General features: G+C 41.5%; 1 protein-coding gene across 1 annotated transcript; it reads left to right on the forward strand.

The window, feature by feature from the left end:
- Positions 1-455: 455 nt before the first annotated feature.
- lpar4 (lysophosphatidic acid receptor 4) lies at positions 456-19371 on the forward strand. The gene is made up of 2 exons (XM_062963770.1): positions 456-771; positions 17937-19371. The coding sequence occupies exon 2, from the start codon at positions 18076-18078 to the stop codon at positions 19120-19122; it is 1047 nt and encodes a 348-aa protein (XP_062819840.1). The 5' UTR covers positions 456-771; positions 17937-18075; the 3' UTR covers positions 19123-19371.
- The last annotated feature ends 931 nt before the right edge of the window (positions 19372-20302 follow it).

A 20302-nucleotide genomic window follows, 5' to 3' on the forward strand; every position in this document is an offset into this window, starting at 1 on the left:
GTTTTGTGAGTCGCCGTGATGCCAAAAGCCTTTTATATATATAGATTAATAAGCTCATTTTAACTATGTTGTTGAATTTCCCCATGTGAGCCGCCTGAGACCTTTCAGGGATATGGAGGCGGGATACAAAAATAAAGTTATTGTTGTTGTTGTTGTTATTATTATTATTATTTATATACATACATATAATCTGATTTAAGCCTTACTCATTGAAATCTTTCAGCAGTTGCATGCTTGTGATTTTTTTGGTAAGGGATTGGTGTGTTCTTATGGACTTTTCCCAAAGAAAAGACAGAGGAAAGCATCATTCATGCCCAGCCAAGAAAGGAAGCAAGCAAGGAAGGAAGGGGAAAATAAAGCCCCCAAGAGGGGGCGTGGCTTCGGGGCTCCCAGGACCCGCGCCTTAGCCAATCAGAAGCGAGCGCGACTGAGCGAGGATTCCATCCCCTCCTCCTCCCCCCTCCCTCCCTTCCCTGCAGGTTTGCAAAGGCCCCCTTTTCTTCCTTTCTTTCTTCCTTTCTTCCTTTCTTGTCCTTTCTTTCTTTCTTTCCTTCCAGTAGAGCCGCAAGTCTTGGGGAACTGGGACAGGAGGACAAGCCCTGCTTGCTTTTCCTTTCTTTCCTTCTTGGAGGATTTTTTTTCCCTGCCTCCTCTTGGATTAGGAACTTTAAAAAGAAAGTTTCAAGGATATGGATCAAATGCATGCATGGCGGGGATCCTAAAGCTCCGACGTCCTGGTACTACACATCCCATCCTCCTAGGCTCTCTTGGGTAAGTCAATCCCCTTGCAAATTGAAAGATTGCACCCTCCCTTAACCAAGGCCTGTAGCTATCCACACTGTGGAATTAATGCAGTTTGGCACCCCTTGGACTGCCCTGGTTCACAGCTATGGGATCATGAGATTTGTAGTTTGACATGGGCTTTAGCCTTCCCAAACTATCAATTCCCTGTATCATATAGCATTGAGCCATGGCAGTGAAAGTGGTGTCAAAACTGCATTCATTTAATAGAATGTAATTCAGGCATGGGCAAACTTTGGCCCTCCGGGTGTTTTGGACTGCAACTCCCACAATTCCTAACAGTCGGTAGGCTGTTAGGAATTGTGGGAGTTGCAGTCCAAAACACCCGGAGGGCCAAAGTTTGCCCATGCTTGGAAGGTGGGTGCTATATTGTATTATGATATTATATTGTATTAATCCCACTTTTCCTCCCAAATTGGGGCTCAAAAGTGACTTGAAGGAACGACAGAACAAAACTTCAAAAACATTATCATGTATTATACTGTGTAGTTTTGATAGAACCTTATGATCAATCTGGTTATTTTTCATTGTTTTGTGTTTCTACTTTTCTTCTTTTGTCTTGAAGCATTATTGTAAACAATTGGGATCTGTTCTAAATGTAAATAAATAAATAAAAATATTAGAATTGCATTTCTGTATATCAGATTCTACCATCCACTGCTTGACACACACACACATACAGTAGAGTCTCACTTATCCAAGCTAAACGGGCCGGCAGAAGCTTGGATAAGCGAATATCTTGGATAAGAAGGAAGGATTAAGGAAAAGCCTATTAAACATCAAATTAGGTTATGATTTTATAAATTAAGCATCAAAACATCATATTATACAACAAATTTGACCGAAAAAGTAGTTCAATACGCAGTAATGTTATTTTGTAATTACTGTATTTACGAATTTAGCACCAAAATATCACGATATATTGAAAACATTGACTACAAAAATGGTTTGGATAATCCAGAACCTTGGATAAGCGAGGCTTGGATAAGTGAGACTCTACTGTATATATCTAGCTTAGGTACCCCATAATGCCTAGGTTTGGTAGCTTGCAGTCCTATTTATTAGAAAAAGTCAGTCTTTGCTTTTGTTATTTATGAATGCTCCCATTGAAAAATGCATAAGGATGTGGGTGTACTACAGTTCCCAAAATCGTGTGTCAATCACGCTAAACTCCTGCAGAATTCAAATTTGGCCACACTGGATCTGTGTGCCACGTTTTGTCCAAATCCATTGTCTGCTGAGTTCACTGCTCTCTGAATGTAAGTGAACTACAACTCCCAGAATGCAAGGTCAATCACCCCTAAATCCTGCAGGTATTCAAAGTTCGCCACATTGGGTATGTGTGCCAAGTTTGGTCCAAATCCATCCTTGGCTGGATTCAGTGTTCTCTGGATGTGGGTGAACTACAACTCTCAGAATGAAGGTCAATCACCCTTAAGTCTTGCATGTATTCAAAGTTGGCCATGTTGGGTATGTGTGCCAAATTTGGTCCAAATCCATCATTGGCTGGGTTCAGTGTTCTCTAGATGTGGGTGAACTACAACTCCCGGAATGCAAGGTCAATCACCCCTAAATCCCGCAGCTATTCAGAGTTGACCATGTTGGGTATGTGTGCCAAGTTTGGTCCAAATCCGTTGACTGTTAGGTTCACTGCTCTCTGGACGTGGGTGAACTACAACTCTCAGAATGAAGGTCAATCACCCTTAAATCTCGCATGTATTCAAAGTTGGCCACGTTGGGTATGTGTGTCAAGTTTGGTCTAAATCCATCACTGGCTGGGTTCAGTGTTCTCTGGATGTAGGTGAACTACAACTCTCAGAATGAAGGTCAATCACCCCTAAATCTCTCAGGTATTCAAAGTTGGCCACTTTGGGTATCTGTGCCAAGTTTGGTCTAAATCCATCACTGGCTGGGTTCAGTGCTCTCTGGATGTGTGTTAAGTTTGGTCCAGATCTGTCATTGGTGCGGTTCAGAATGATCTCTGAATGTAGAGTGAACTACAACTCCCATCCTGGTGGATCACCCCCCCCCCCAACCCCTCCAGTATGTTCTGTTGGTCATATGTGCCAAGTTTGGTCCTGATCCATCATTGGTGGGAGTAACAGTGATTTCTGGAAGTGGGCGCCTATAAGAAATCTGCTGCAAACATACATACACTGCCACCCATATACATACATATGTTCACGTTTATTATATACATATATATTATATTATATATGATTGTGCTACCCATATACATACATATGTTCACATTTATTATATACATAGATATTATATTATATATGACTTTGCTACCCATATACATACATATGTTCACATTTATTATATACATAGATATTATAGCATATTATATATGATTTTGCTACCCATATACATACATATCTTCACTTTTATTATATACATAGATATTATATTATATTACAAATGATTTTGCTACCCATATACATACATATGTTCACGTTTATTATATACATAGATATGATAGTATATTATATATGATTTTGCCACCCATATACATACATATGTTCACTTTTATTATATACATAGATATTATATTAAATTATATATGATTTTTCTACCCATATACATACATATGTTCATGTTTATTATATACATAGATATTATAGCATATTATATATGATTTTGCCGCCCATATACATACATATGATAACTTTTATTATATACATAGATATTATAGCATATTATATATGATTTTGCCATCCATATACATGCATATGTTCACTTTTATTATATACATAGATATTATATTAAATTATATATGATTTTGCCACCCATATACATACATATGTTCACTTTTGTTATATACATAGATATTATATTATATATGATTGTGCTACCCATATACATGTTCACCGGTGCGACTGAATTGATTCAGGGACATATAAAGAGCAATTGTTTTGCTTGTCTGAAGACAAATGGTGCTTCTGTGGAACTGGCACATTCGCATGGGTAGCAAACAAACAAAGACAGAAACTTATTCATATTCTTCTTCTTATTCAATGGCTTTCATTTCCAAAGTTGCTGGCAAGAAAGTATGTTCTGTACCCCTTCAGTATGTCCAAGGTGGGGGAAAGAACTCTTGTGAAACAAGTGTAAATTAGGTCCAGCTAACACCTCCCAACCAAGGATTCCCCCAGGCAGGAAGCAGTCAGGCTTTGAAGCTGCAAGGCCATTCAACGCTAATCAAGGTGGCCAATTGCAACATTCGCACATGAGACAACACATTACACATTACACGAAGGCATTCATAGCCGGAATCACTGGGTTGCTGTGAGTTTTCCGGGCTGTATGGCCATGTTCCAGAAGCATTCTCTCCTGACATTTCGCCCTCATCTATGGCAGGCATCCTCAGAGGTTGTGAGGTCTGTTGGAAACTAGGCAGGTGGGGTTTATATATCTGTGGAATGATGTCCAGGGTGGGAAAAGGAACTCATGTGTGAATGTTGCAGTTGGCCACCTTGATTAGCGTTGAATGGCCTTGCAGCTTCAGAGCCTGACTGCTTCCTGCCTGGGGGAATCCTTGGTTGGGAGGTGTTAGCTGGACCTGATTTACACTTGTTTCACAAGAGTTCTTTCCCCCACCTTGGACATACTGAAGGGGTACAGAACATACTGGAGGGATTTGTGGAGAATTGGCCTTCGCATTTGGGAGTTGTAGGTACTGGGATTTATAGGTCATCTGCAATCAAACAGCACTCGGATCCCCACCAGCGATAGACCTCGACCTAACTTGGCAAACACAACTCCCATGGCCAACTGAACCTACTGGAGGGGTTTGAGATGAAACTGACCATTTCTGGGAGTTGTAGTTCACCTACATCCGAAGACACCGGGACCCCCACGGCAATAGATCAGGACCAAACTTGTCACACAGGGTCACCAACAATAAACCGGGATCAAACTTGGCACACAGCACCCCCATGGCCAACTGAACCTCTTGGAAGAGTTTCACAGGAACTGACCATTTCTGGGAGTTGTAGTTCACCTATATCCAGAGACACCGGGACCCCCCACTGACCAACTGAACCTACTGGAGGGGTTTGAGGAAACAGACCTCCATTTCTGGGAGTTGTAGTTCACCTACATCTAGAGACACCGGAACCCCCACTGACAATAAACCGGGACCAAACTTGGCACAAAGAAATCCTATGACCAACTGAACATACTGATTGGGTTTGAGGAGGAACTGACCTTCATTTCTGGGAGTTGTAGTTCACCTACATCCGGAGACACTAGGACCGCCACCGACAATAGACCAGGACCAAACTTGGCACACATAATTCCCATGACCAATTGAACATACTGATCGGGTTTGAGGGGGAACTGACCTTCATTTCTGGGAGTTGTAGTTCACCTACATCTGGAGACACGGGACCCCTACCGACAATAGACCTGAACCAAACTTGGCACACGTAATTTCCATGACCAACTGAACATACTGGTTGGGTTTGAGGGGTACTGACTTCAATTAAATTAAAAATAACCCAAGCAACGCTGGATACCCAAGCTAGTATAAAATACAAATATTCACGACAACATTATGAATGCATGGAGATAGGTTCGAGACTTGATCCACTAGGTTTCCTTCCACTTGGTTTCTCTCCTTCTTGCATACATCCCAGCTCGCCTCCTTTGTTTAGGTCCTTCTGCAATATTTTTTGGGAAGATCAGATATGGAAAACGGAGCTATAGGAGTAGAGAGGAGAACGCTTTCCCCATCCGGCCAGTTGCGTTTGCCTGTATCTGGATCCGGCCCCGTGTGTCCTGCAGCTCAAGGGATAAGGAATTGCAGAGCTTGTGATCTGCACAGGAAATCCTTGGCCTTCTTTATCACGGCTGTGTTCTCCTCCACGGCAAGAACGGCGGTGAATCACATCCTCTGGCTAGTATCAGAGCATGCAAAGATGGCCAGAAAGACACAAAGATGACTAATTGATGTCTAATAACATTTCCCCCTCCTCTTCAGCCACTAAAGGGAAGGCAGCTACCTTTCCATGAATTCAGACTCATTCTTGCCTTTCAAGGAACTGGGGTGGGAATGTAGGAATCGTGCCATTTTATTTATTAATTCGATCAATGAATTGTTTTCTTTTACATCGTTTATACCAATGATGGGCAACCTTTTGCACTTGGTGTGTCAAAATTCACCAAAAAGCCTAGCATGACTTGGGTGGTGTGTCACTTCGAGAAAAAAAACATAATTTCACAATATATATAGTTCAAATAACAAAAATATATAATTGTAATATATAACTGTATTTAATAAATCAAAAACTATTTACTACCATTATTTCCATGTACAACAATCTATGGTACCTCTTGCAGTTTCCACACTGATTTCTCTCTATTGTAGTTTCAGTGTAGTCATGAATAATGAATAATATAATAATATAATAGTAATAATATAATAATATACAGTAGAGTCTCACTTATCCAACACTCGCTTATCCAACGTTCTGGATTATCCAACGCATTTTTGTAGTCAATGTTTTCAATATATTGTGATATTTTGTTGCTAAATTCATAAATACAGTAATTACTACATAGCATTACTGCGTATTGAACTACTTTTTCTGCCAAATTTGTTGTCTAACATGATGTTTTGGTGCTTCATTTGTAAAATCATAACCTAATTTGATGTTTAATAGGCTTTTCCTTAATGCCTCCTTATTATCCAACATATTTGCTTATCCAACATTCTGTCAGCCCGTTTATGTTGGATAAGTGAGACTCTACTGTACTACAATAATTATATATATATATATATATAATATAATGTGCATAATTCCCATGGAGTAAACAACAAAACCACTGGACCAAATCACACCAAATTTGGCCACAAAAGGCATTAGTCATCCAATCAATCTGCATGTGGCAGCGTGGCAGCAAAAATGGCTAGGTGTGTCAGTGCTGACATGCGTGTCATAGGTTGGCCATCACTGGTTTATACCATTCTCAGTAGCTGGAAAGGCTCTGCAGACAGCTGAAATAGTTGGGTTGCTGTGAGTTTTCCAGGTTGTAAGCCATGTTCCAGAAGCATTCTCTCCTGGCGTTTACCCCACATCTATAGCAGGCATCCTCAGAGATTGTGAGGACTGTTGGAAACTAGGCAAGCGGGGTTTATATATCTGTAGAATAATGTCCAGGGTGGGAGAAAGGACTCTTGTCTGTTGGAGGCAAGTATGAATGTTGCAATTGGCCACTTTGATTAGCATTGAATGGCCTTGCAGCTTCAAAGCCTGGCTGCTTCCTGCCTGGGGTAGTCCTTTGTTAGGAGGTGCTAGCTGGCCCTGATTGTTTCCTGTCTGGAATTGCCCTGTTTTCTTAAATGGTTGTTGCTTCTGCAACTCGTGAATCGCAGAAGGCTGCAGAATGACTCTATGGCCGAAGCTGACCCTAGAATTGCACGAGAGGACCTGCAGATTCCTAGAGCCATGTTTGTTACCAGGTGAGAGTATAGCGGAATCAGTAGCATCCAGTTAACACCATGTGCAAAAGACTCAGACCAGGCAGAGGAATTGAAAAGAACAAAGGAAACTTTACTCTTGCTTGTTGAGTTGAAATACAAAACAGTTCTGCAATCGTACAATGTCCATGTAGTTGCATAAGATCAATAACCAATCAATCAGCATCAATATATACAGCATAGCATATTCAAAACCACTACTTGACCGTAGCTAGAGAGCCCTGTCTTTTTCTGTGCTCTCTCTCCAAGCTCAAATTCCAACTGACATTCTCAGCCACCTGCCATCAAACAGATACATTGTTTTAGGCGTGGCCTTGCCTCTGCAAAGCTGAGTTCCCCTTGCAAACAACTTTTGCAAAGATTCCTTTGCAAAGATTTCTTTACACACACACATATAGCAATTTGGCGCAATAATGTTCTCTCTGGAAATCTCTAGATCCTCCAACATGACTTAGAAATTCCTAGAGAGATGAATTTTTCTAACAGGAGCTAGCTATAGCGAGCACACAACAAGCTTGCCAGGCCCAATTCAAGGTGCAGGTATTGAGACTAGGAGACAATGGAGCCATGGGTTTAAACGACAGGGAAGGAGATCCCACCTGAACTTTTGACCGTAAGAGCTGTTCAATAGTGGAACTCACTGCCTCGGAGTCCAATGGAGGTGCCTTCTTTGGAGGCTGAATGGCCATCTGTTGAGGTGCTTTGATTGTACTTTTCCTGCATGACATAAGGTTGGATGGCCCTTGGGGTCCCTCTTCCAACTCTATGATTCTGTACTCCCTTCACCCTCTTTCAAAGATACTAAGTCTGTGTTTACATGTTATTTTTAAACTTCTGCCCTTTGCAATTTGCCAGGTATATGAAAACGATATGTGTTGGGAAGGACTTTAGCCAGGCTGCTTTTTTTTGCCAGCGGAGTGGTCTATTTATGTGACGGCAACACAACCAACCCTTTTGCTTGGGCTTGAAGGATCCCAAGTCTCAGCATTTCCCCATCCAAACGAGAAGGGACATGTACTGCTATGGGAGAGTGATGCTTGTAAATTACGCTCCTTCTATGGGTTGGGCACGTCATGCAAGTGAAGAAAGCAGAAGATTAGTTGGACATTAGCTACGTGTCTTAGAATTCTAGGAAGCTGCTTTAAGACAGTCCTGGCCTTGAAGGAAACTCCTGGCCTTGAAGATATTTTGGGCATCCCCAAATGCCCAATGGTAAGGAATCACTCTCCAATGGCGATGCATGTCCAACAATGCTCCGCTGTACATCGTTCACTTCTGCTTCTAATAAACCCTTAGTAATTATCCTGTTGTGATAAGATAGTCATGAGATCTCTGCAACCAGGGCTGGTCAACAATCTGATGTCGTTCCACCGACATAACAAAACTTCTGTGTGCATCACCGTTCTTTATACAGGAGTGTGGCAATCTAATCACCCAATCTCGACATCGGAAGCTTTGATGTAACTGTCACAGGCAGGCCCAGGACAGGCAGCATGCTTCCCGTGATGGAGACAGATGGGAAATGTCGTTTATGTTCCTTTTAAGGCATCAAGAATCCGCACTAACAGAGACTGTCCATACAGAGCAAAGCAGTTAACTCACAATTCAAGATTTCCTTCCTTCCTAATTTTCTTAATTGATTAGATCATGTTGTTCATGAATGGTTAGACCGCAGGTCATTTGCATATCTATCTGTCTGCCTATCCATCTATCCATCCATCTATAGGTCAAAATATGTATGTATGTATGTCCATTTGTATTGCAAAGGTTGTTGCTTGGAGAAGTGACCTTCCGTGATGTCACAGGATTGGCTGTTGTAGGTGAAGTGATCCTCTCTGATGTCACGAGATTGGCTATCACTAGGTGAAGTGGCCATCTGATGTAATGGGGTTGGCTGTTGCTAGGTGAAGTGGCCATCTGATGTCACGGGGTTGGCCGTCGCTAGGTGAAGTGGCCATCTGATGTCATGGGGTTGGCTTTTGTAGGTGAAGTGGCTCTCTGTGATGTCATGGGGTTGGCTGTCGCTAGGTGAAGTGGCCATCTGATGTCAAGGGATTGGCTGTCGCTAGGTTAAGTGGCCATCTGATGTTACGGGATTGGCTGTCGCTAAGTGAAGTGGCTGTTTGATGTCACGGGATGGGCTGTCGCTAGGTGAAGTGGCCATCTGATGTCATGGGATGGGCTGTCGCTAGGTGAAGTGGCCATCTGATGTTACAGGATTGGCTGTCGCTAAGTGAAGTAGCCATCTGATGTCACAGGATTGGCTGTCGCTAGGTGAAGTGGCCGTCTGATGTCACGGGATTGGTTGTCGCTAGGTGAAGTGGCTGTCTGATGTCACGGGATTGGTTGTCGCTAGGTGAAGTGGCTGTCTGATGTCACGGGATTGCTGTCGCTAGGTGAAGTGGCCATCTGCAATGTCACTGGGAAAGAAAGGTGACATGTATATGAGGGGAAGGAAGGAAAGAAGGGAAAGAGCCTCTCTTTGTCAAAGGTTTTCTATCATCTAGGCCAGGAGATTTGGGTGTATTAAATACTACTTATTACAGAGGCAGTTGAAAAATAATGGCCCTTCTTTCACTAGGCTGCTTAGGGGAACATAGTTTTATCATACGTTTTAGTGTGTGTTTGTGTACATGTTTTTTTTTAAAAATTGACAACAATGGGAGCATGGATTTCATAGCCAGCTCTTGTATTTACACTTCCTGTGCTTTGGAGTGCTTAGTCTTGAGGAAATCCAAAAGGTCAGAGCTGTGGGTGCTATTTGGTATGCTTTATATAACTAATGCACATATTTATTCAACCGGGCACAGACAAACCTATGTTCTGAGTCGGCATAAATGCAAGCAGTCATCACAGAAGCCCCAAATATAGACGTGCAACTAGTCCGGTTGGAAGAAAGGAAGAAGAAATAGGTGTGTGCATCAAAACTTAAAAAAGGGAAACCAGGTGTCTATGTTGATCCTTGGGGGAGAGAGTCCAAAGCAACCATTGGGTACCACTTTTATGAGAATCGGCTCTCACAGTGCTGAATCATGAAAAGGGAAGGGAAGGTAAAATTGTCGTGTTGGAAAGGTCCTTGAGGTTTCTCTTTTTCTCTGCTGGCTACATTCTCTGCCTTCATTTCAGAAATGAAGCAAAGAGGTTTGAATTTCTGCAGCAAACGCCTGCATCCAAAGCAGAGCTTTCCAAACTATGTGTCATGATACGTTTTTTTCTATATGTGTATATCTCTTATGAGGGGCTGGTTTCATTTCTGGTTTGCTAGCAGAACTGAATTACGGTGTTGCAGAACGATGCACGTTTGCAAAGTGTGCCACCAAATTTGGAAAGCTCTGATCCACATTTCTGCAGCAAACGCTTGCATCCAAAGCAAAGCTTTCCAAACTGTGTGTCATGATACATATTTTTTTCTATGTGTGCGTATCTCTTGCAAGGGATTGGTTTCATTTCTGGTTTGCTAGTAGAACTGAATTACGGTGCTGCGGAACGATGCACGTTTGCAAAGTGTGCCACCAAATTTGGAAAGCTCTGATCCACATTTCTGAAGCAAACGCTTGTATCCAAAGCAGAGCTTTCCAAACTGTGTGTCATGATACATATTTTTTCTATGTGTGTGCATCTCTTGCAAGGGATTGGTTTCATTTCTGGTTTGCTAGTAGAACTGAATTACGGTGCTGCGGAACGATGCACGTTTGCAAAGTGTGCCACCAAATTTGGAAAGCTCTGATCCACATTTCTGCAGCAAACTCTTGCATCCGATCAACTAACATTTGCGACTTCAAGCAGGCGAGGTTTGCCATCTGCTCCAAACGCAGGGCCACTTTGGTTAGATCTGCTCCCTCTTGCTTTACATGCTGGGTCAGATGTTAGATCACACATTACAAGAGGAAACGAGCAAGCTGGAATGTCTGCTTTTTTTCATGCTGGAGTTGATTGTTTCCTTCTGCCGGATCAGATCGCAGGGACTCCCGACTCTTCTACCCGGCTTGCCTTTCCCGGCTTAATCTCCCCAAGCCTTGCGTCCCTCACCTCGACCCCCAGACGACAACTGAACTCTGCATCCAAACAAGACCTTTTTGCATTTCCTGCTCTCTTTTCTTCTGATTCACAGGGGTTGAGCTGATAATAATATCGGAAACGGCTGTGCACTCGCTCGGAGCACTTGCCCATTGTCTCTTCTGGAGCAGACATGCTCATCCCCACGATCGGATATTTTTAACCAACCGGGCTTGAGATTGAATTTGCATCCTGTCTGAGTGCATGGCCATGTTCCAGTTGCATTCTCTCCTAATGTTTCACCTGCATCTGTGGCTGGCGTCTTCAGAGGTTCTGTTGGCAGTGAGGCAAGTGGAGTGTATATATATCTGCGGATTGTCCAGGGTGGGAGAAAGAACCTTCATCTGTTTAAAGAAAATGTGAATGTTGCGATTAGGAAGTTTCATTTGAGTAGCCATGAAGTTTGCAAAGTCAGTCAGTGAGGGCATCTGCATAGGGCAGTGGTCTCCAGGTGTTTTGGCCTACAACTCCCAGAAATCCCAGCCAGTTTACCAGCTGTTAGGATTGCTGGGAGTTGAAGGCCAAAACATCTGAGGACCCACAGGTTGAGAAGCACTGGCATAGAGGTAGTCTGGCCTCTGTTGCCTGGAGGCATCCTCTGCTTGATGTCACATTAACTGTCATGGGCCAATGCTATAGATTTTGGGCATTTGTATGTGATGTGTCTTCCCTTTTGTCTGTTTAAAGAAAGTGTGAATGTTGCGATTAGCAACTTGGATTAGCATTTGAGTAGCCATGAAGTTTGCAAAGTCAGTCAGTGAAGGTATCTGCATAGGGCAGTGGTTCTCAACCTGGGGGTTCCTAGTGTTTTGGCCTACAACTCCCAGAAATCCCAGCCAGTTTACCAGCTGTTAGGATTGCTGGGAATTGAAGGCCAAAACATCTGGAGACCCACAGGTTGAGACGCACTGGCATAGAGGTAGCCTGGCCTCTGTTGCCTGGAGGCATGCTATGCTTGATGTCATATTAACTGCCATGGGCCAATGCTATAGATTTTGGGCATTTGTATATGATGTGTCTTCCCTTTTGTCTGTTTAAAACAAGTGTGAATGTTGTGATTAGCAAACATGAATTAACATTTGAGTAGCAATGAAGTTTGCAAAGTCAATCAGTGAGGGTATCTGCATATAGTGTAGCCTTTGTTGCCTGGAGGCATCCACTGTTTGGTGCTAACTGGCCCTTGATTGGTTGTTGTCTGAAGTTCTCCTGTTTCTGAATGGTGTTCATTATTTACTATCTCTCTCTCTCTCTCTCTCTCTCTATATATATATATATATACAGTAGAGTCTCACTTATCCAACATAAACGGGCCGGCAGAATGTTGGATAAGCGAATATGTTGGATAATAAGGAGGGATTAAAGAAAAGCCTATTAAACATCAAATTAGGTTATGATTTTACAAATTAAGAACCAAAACATCATGTTATACAAAAAATTTGACAGAAAAAGTAGTCCAATACGCAGTAATGCTATGTAGTAATTACTGTATTTACAAATTTAGCATCAAAATATCACGAAGTATTGAAAACATTGACTACAAAAATGCGTTGGATAATCCAGAATGTTGGATAAGCGAGTGTTGGATAAGTGAGATTCTACTGTATATATATATAAACACACACACATATACATACATATAGACACACATACACTCCACTTGCATCACTGCCTACAGAATCTCTGAAGATACCAGCCACAAATGCAAGCAAAACATTGGGAGAGAATTCTGCCAAAACATGGCCATATAGGCAAAAACTCTCAGCAACCCAGTTCAAAGTAGACAATCTGGATTCAGAAACTGGATTACATTGCAATGTAGATACAGCCTAAGGTTATCTTGCCAGCCAATTCATAATATTGGGGATAATTAGATAGGCAACCTGACTTTCTCCTTCCAGAGGGGAAGAACTTGGGATATAAATAAAGAAATAACCAAAAATAATCAAATAAGACAAGGCAAGGCAGCACTGTGCAGAGATCTGTATTGTCCTCCTTATGTTTCTGAATTTTCAGCAAGTTGGGAAGTAGGGTATTTATTTATTTATTTATTTATTTATTTGCAGTATTTATATTCCGCCCTTCTCACCCCAAAGGGGACTCAGGGCGGATTACAATGAACACATATATGGAAAACATTCAATGCCAACAGACAAACAACATTCAGTTTTAGACAGACACAGAGGCATTTTAATGTCTTTCCAGCTTCAAGATTCCGGCCACAGGGGGAGCTGTTGCTTCACCGTCCATTGGTGGCTGTTCTTCCTCATTCTTTTCCTCGTGAGCAGTTTTATGGTGTTGTAGATTAGTTAAATTAGCCTCCCGCATAAAGCATACCTAAATTTTCCCTACTTGACAGATGCAACTGTCTTTCGGGCTGCATAGGTCAACAGCAAGCCGGGGCTATTTTTTTTTTAATGGTCGGAGGCTTAACCCGACCCGGGCTTCGAACTCATGACCTCTCGGTCAGTAGTGATTTATAGCAGCTGGTTACTAGCCAGCTGCGCCACAGCCCGGCCCCTGTGGGTCATATTGTGGGTAGTATTGAGAAAACAGGAATCACCGACAAAGTGACATCATGTCATCCTGTAGTCCTATTGAGAATTCAGAAGGCAAGATTTGAGTCATGAGAACAATTGTTCCGTTGACCCAAGGAAAAATGAATAGTACAGATGCTATTGTAGTGGCATATGGTATGTGGGCTCATCTCCTGAAAACATAGACATGTATTCCTGCAAACAGAGCTGGGTGTGTTTTTGGCTGTAACCGGGTTGTAGCGACTGTCTGTGTGCGTGCAAAATGCAGGCATTGGCCCTGATAAGAATTATTTATTTATTTATTTATTTATTTACAGTATTTATATTCCGCCCTTCTCACCCCGAAGGGGACTCAGGGCGGATTACAATGAACACATATATGGCAAACATTCAATGCCAACAGACAAACAACATACATTAGACAGACTCAGAGGCATTTTTTTAAACATTTTTCCAGCTTCACGATTCCGGCCACAGGGGGAGCTGTTGCTTCACCGTCCAGTAGTGGCTGTACTTCCTCATTCCTTTCCTCGTGTTTTGCTGGCAGTTTTATGGTGTTGTAAATTAGCCTCCCGCATAAAGCGTCCCTAAATTTCCCTAATTGACAGGTGCAACTGTCTTTCGGGGCTGCATAGGTCAACAGCAAGCCGGGGCTATTAATGGTTGGAGGCTTAACCCGACCAGGGCTTCGAACTCATGACCACTCAGTCAGTAGTGATTTATAGCAGCTGGTTACTAGCCAGCTGCGCCACAGCCCAGCTCCCATTAATTCTGCCCAATTAATGAATTTTTCCCTTGATCCCCAGATTTCTAATATTGCAGTAACTTAAAACTTCTGTTGAGCATTTAGAAACACAATTGGGCTAAGTTCCTAGGGAAGGCGAACAAACACATAGAAGAGCTCTAGGTGTGATTGATTTTCAGGGTCTTCAAATATGGGGAGTGAATGAAAATTTCATGGGATGGAGCAAAACTTTAATTTGAGGGGGAAATGCCTTCATCTTGCTTCTTCACCATTATGTAACTGATAAAAAAAATATTCAGCACACTTTGAGCTGGTCATGCCAAGATAAGCAACTGGGGTCTTCTGCACAGTTTCCTCTGATTGTATTCAGCCACCTCTTGGGAGTCTGAGACAGAATGTATAAAACTGTGTTTTTTTCCAACCCAAGTTATTGGTTGGCCATTACTTTCCCGATGGATCGGTACCTATTGATCTACTTACATTTGCATGTTTTTGAACTGCTAGGTTGGCAGAAGCTAGGGCTAACAGCAGGAGCTCACCTCGCTCCCTGGATTCGAACTGCCAACCTTTCAGTCAGCAAGTTCAGCAGCTAAGTGGTTTAACATAACATAATCAACATAATCGGTCACTAAGTCAGGGAACCAAATTTCACACCCATTGCCACAATCTATATGTTTCCTGCCTCAAACTCAAGATAGGTTTAAATGTTTAAATTTTTATCATTGTGCATGTCTTTTGTCTATTGTTGTGTTTTATATTGCTATTGTTTTTATTCGGGCTTGGCCCCATGTAAACCGCCCTGAGTCCCCTTTGGGGAGATAGAGGCGGGGTATAAAAATAAAGTTATTATTATTATTATTACAGTAGAGTCTCACTTATCCAACATAAACGGGCCGGCAGAATGTTGGATAAGCGAATATGTTGGATAATAAGGAGGCATTAAGGAAAAGCCTATTAAACATCAAATTAGGTTATGATTTTACAAATTAAGCACCAAAACATCATGTTAGACAACAAATTTGGCAGAAAAAGTAGTTCAATACGCAGTAATGCTATGTAGTAATTACTATATTTATGAATTTAGCACCAAAATATCACGATATATTGAAAACATTGACTACAAAAATGCGTTGGATAATCCAGAACGTTGGATAAGCGAGTGTTGGATAAGTGAGACTCTACTGTATTATTATTATTATTATTATTATTATTATTATTATTATTATTATTATTATTATTATTATATACTCTGTCTTCTTCCTTGGAAAACAGAAAGCCGTTTTGAGAAATAGCAAATTTCAATGAAATTGGAGACGTGTTTGTAAAAGCAACACATAAAGCATTGAGATCCTAGAGCAGTGGGTCCTCAGGTGTCTTGGCCTACAACTCCCAGAAATCCCAGTCAGTTTACGAGTTGTTAGGATTTCTGGGAGTTGAAGGCCAAAACATCTGGGGACCCACAAGTTGAGAACCACTGCCCTAGAATCTAGATCAGTGGTTCTTGACTTTGGTCTTCAAGTGCACTGAACTTTATCTCCCAGACGATTGGCTACAACTGGCTCAGACTTCTGGGAACTGAAGTCCTAAACATCTGAAAGACGCCAGGTTGATCTAGATCAGGGGTCCTCAAACTAAGGCCTGGCAGCTACATGCGGCCCATCGAAGCCATTTATCCGGCCCCCGTGACGGCGGCTCCCTCCTCCTCCTTTCCCGCCTCCTCCCTCACCTATTGCGCGCCTTCTAAAGCTTTCCTTGTTTATAATGGTATTTTAATTATTATTTAATTAATAATTTACTAAGGGGTGCTTTGCCAGTGCTTTTGGTGCACAAAGGCAAAAGGGGGTTGGACTAAATGGCCCAAGGGGTCTTTTCCAATCCTCTTTATTATTATTATTATTATTATTATTATTATTATTATTATTATTATTATCATTATCATCATCATCGTCATCATCATCAACATTATTATTATTATTATTATTATTGGCACAAAGACACAGTATAACACAGCAAACGATATATATATATATATATACACACACACACACACACACACACACACACATATACATACAGTAGAGTCTCACTTATCCAACACTCACTTATCCAACGTTCTGGATTATCCAACACATTTTTGTAGTCAACGTTTTCAATATATCATGATATTTTGGTGCTAAATTCATAAATACAGTAATTACGACATAGCATTAATGTGTAATGAACTACTTTTTCTGTCAAATTTGTTGTATAACATGATGTTTTGGTGCTTAATTTGTAAAATCATAACCTAATTTGGTGTTTAATAGGCTTTTTCTTAATCTCTCCTTATTATCCAACATATTCACTTATCCAACATTCTGCCAGCCCGTTTATGTTGGATAAGTGAGAGGTTATGATTTTACAAATAAAGCACCAAAACATCATGTTATACAACAAATTTGACAGAAAAAGTAGTTCATTACACATTAATGCTATGTAATTACAGTAATTACTGTATTTACGAATTTAGCACCAAAATATCATGATATATTGAAAACGTTGACTACAAAAATGCGTTGGATAATCCAGAACGTTGGATAAGTGAGACTCTACTGTGTATATGTGTGTGTGTGTGTGTGTGTGTGTGTGTGTGTGTGTGTATATATATATATATATATATATATATATTTATATATATATATATACCTCTGCTGGATTTCGTATCACAAAATCACAAGTTGAACACTTCCCTGGCGTTTAGGACTGTGTGATGTATGATGATGATGATGATTATTATTATTATTATTATTATTATTATTATTAACAACATTGAGGCTGGGTGGCCATCTGTCAGGAGTGCTTTGCTTGTGCCTTTGGTGCACAAAGGTAGAAGAGGGTTGGACAAGATGGTCCAAGGTGTCTCTTCCAACCCTCTTTATTATTTTTATTATGATTATTATTAACATTGAGGCTGTATTTCTTCCCGTTTGGTTTTTTTTTTACTTCAAAATAAGATTTATTTTTACTTCAAAATTTACTTCAAAATGTGCATAGGAATTTGTTTATAGGTTTTTTTTTCAACTATAGTCCGGCCCTCCAGTGGTCTGAGGGACCGTGAACTGGCCCCCTGTTTAAAAAGTTTGGGGACCCCTGATCTAGATGATGGTGACGTAAGCTCCCATCATCCCTCACCATTGCTGGGATTGCAGAGTAGATAGGAACTGGAGTTCTAACAACACCCAAAGACCAGAAGTCCTGACTTAGAAGGTCTGTTTTCTTCAAACTAATAGAAACTTTGAGAACTGATATCTTCTTCCCTCTTTGATTTCCACAGGAGAAAGGCGTCTTTCATGACTATGTGGCAACTGGACCTTGAGTGGCATCCCTGGACCATGCTCCTCGAGGACAAGAGAGCGTCCTGACTTCCACGCATGGCGTCCACTTCATGAGGCTTTGCACAAGGCAGAGCTGGCATGGAAAACCACAGCAACAACCATACCTGTTTGATGGATGATTCCTTCAAGTACAACCTCTACGGAGCGGTCTACAGCGTGGTGTTCGTCCTGGGCTTGATCACCAACTGTGCCTCGTTGTTTGTCTTCTGCTTTCGTATTAACATGCGGAGCGAGACCACTATTTTTATGACCAACCTGGCGGTCTCCGACCTGCTCTTTGTCTTCACTCTCCCCTTCAAGATCTTCTACAACTTCAACCGACATTGGCCGTTTGGAGACCCTTTGTGCAGGATCTCCGGCACGGCCTTCTTGACCAACATTTACGGGAGTATGCTGTTCCTCACTTGCATCAGCGTCGACCGCTTCCTTGCGATCGTCTACCCGTTTCGATCTCGTACTATTCGGACGAGGCGGAATTCAGCCATTGTGTGCGCGGGGGTGTGGATTCTGGTTCTCAGCGGAGGGATCTCGGCGTCCTTGTTTTCCACCACCAACACCACCAACAATAGCACCACGTGCTTTGAAGGCTTTTCCAAACGGATATGGAAGACCTACTTATCCAAGATTACAATATTTATTGAAGTGGTCGGCTTCATCATTCCCCTCCTGCTCAACCTCACGTGTTCCTCTTTGGTCTTGAGGACTCTTCGGAAACCCGCCACCCTCTCGCAGATTGGCACCAACAAAGAGAAGGTTCTCAAGATGATTATAGTGCACGTGGCCATTTTCGTGGTGTGTTTTGTGCCCTACAACTCCATCCTTTTCCTGTACGCTCTCGTTCGTTCCCAGGCCATTGCAAACTGTTCCTTGGAGAGATTCGTGAGGACTTTCTACCCCATCACCTTGTGCATTGCCACCATGAACTGCTGCTTTGACCCTTTCGTCTACTACTTCACATCAGAGTCCTTCCAGAAGTCTTTCTATATAACTCCACACCTCAAAACGGATTCCCTGTTCAAAACTGAAACTCCTTTAACAAAGATTGGCCTGCCAGCCATGCAGGAAGAGATGAGCCACCGGGCCATCACAAATGGGGGAGAGGTGACATCTGAATCAAGTTTTTGATCCCGGAGCTTTCTCTACCACCCATAGGACTCCATTCGGAACTCCATTCAAAACCATCCAAGATGGGAACTGTACTGGAAACTGTGTATATGTGTGCATATATGTGAACATATACACGATGTATGTATATGCACAGCCAGATGTTTCTCTGGCCTTTTAAAAACTCATCATCCCATTTTTAACTAGTAACATGGTCCATATTTGCGTCTTGCTTTTAAAGCTACAAAATAATAAAAATGTTTTACTGTATCTTGATTTCAGCAGAGCCGATTATTTGTAGTCAGTAGATACATTATGAACCTGGTATCCGAGGGGCTGGTATCCCCAATGTCATTCATCCATGTTTGACAAAATATCTTCTCTGACTATATTATTTATTGTTGGGGCAGAAGTCCTTCATTTCTTTTTTTAAAACTTTTTATTTATGAGTTTTATAATACATAAAATACAATACAAACATAGGAGGGGGGAAAAAAAGAGAGAAAAACACACACACAACCAACAACCCCCACAATTCGCCTTCCGGCCCTTTTGCATGACAACACCTTTTCCAAAGTAGGATTTATTTCTGCGGCGCACTTAGGTGCATTTAAATCCTAAGTTAATTTCTTACTATAGTTACATATAATTCATACTTTCTTTACTCATATAATCTCTCAGTAGAGACCAATTTGTCTCATGTCTTGTAGCATCGTCCTGTTTTATATATTGAGTCAACAAGTCCATGTTTTTAATTTCTAAGAGTCTTAAAAGCCAATTTTCCCTTGATGGCGTTTCTTGTGTTTTCCATAGTTTTGCCAGACAAATCCTGGCTGCCGTCACCTAATAGGAAATATTCCGGTTTCATATCAAATTTCTTCTGAGTTATCTTCACCATTTCCTTATGTATCATCTGCCAGTAGTTTTTAACTTTCTTGCACCTCCATCACATATGCATAAAATCCTTCATTTCAATAGGATTTACTATCATCCACGATTTCGTATGTCCATGCAAAGTCCAGGAACATATCCTCTACAGATACAGATACAGTAGAGTCTCACTTATCCAACATAAACGGGCCGGCAGAAGCTTGGATAAGCGAATATGTTGGATAATAAGGAGGGATTAAGGAAAAGCCTATTAAACATCAAATTAGGTTATGATTTTACAAATTAAGCACCAAAACATCATGTTATACAA

This window comes from Anolis carolinensis, unplaced genomic scaffold (assembly GCF_035594765.1).
Source record: "Anolis carolinensis isolate JA03-04 unplaced genomic scaffold, rAnoCar3.1.pri scaffold_12, whole genome shotgun sequence".
NCBI lineage: Eukaryota > Metazoa > Chordata > Lepidosauria > Squamata > Dactyloidae > Anolis > Anolis carolinensis.

Coding starts and splice junctions, on each gene's coding strand:
- lpar4 (XM_062963770.1), top strand. CDS start 18,076: ATGGAAAACCACAGCAACAACCATACCTGTTTGATGGATGATTCCTTC.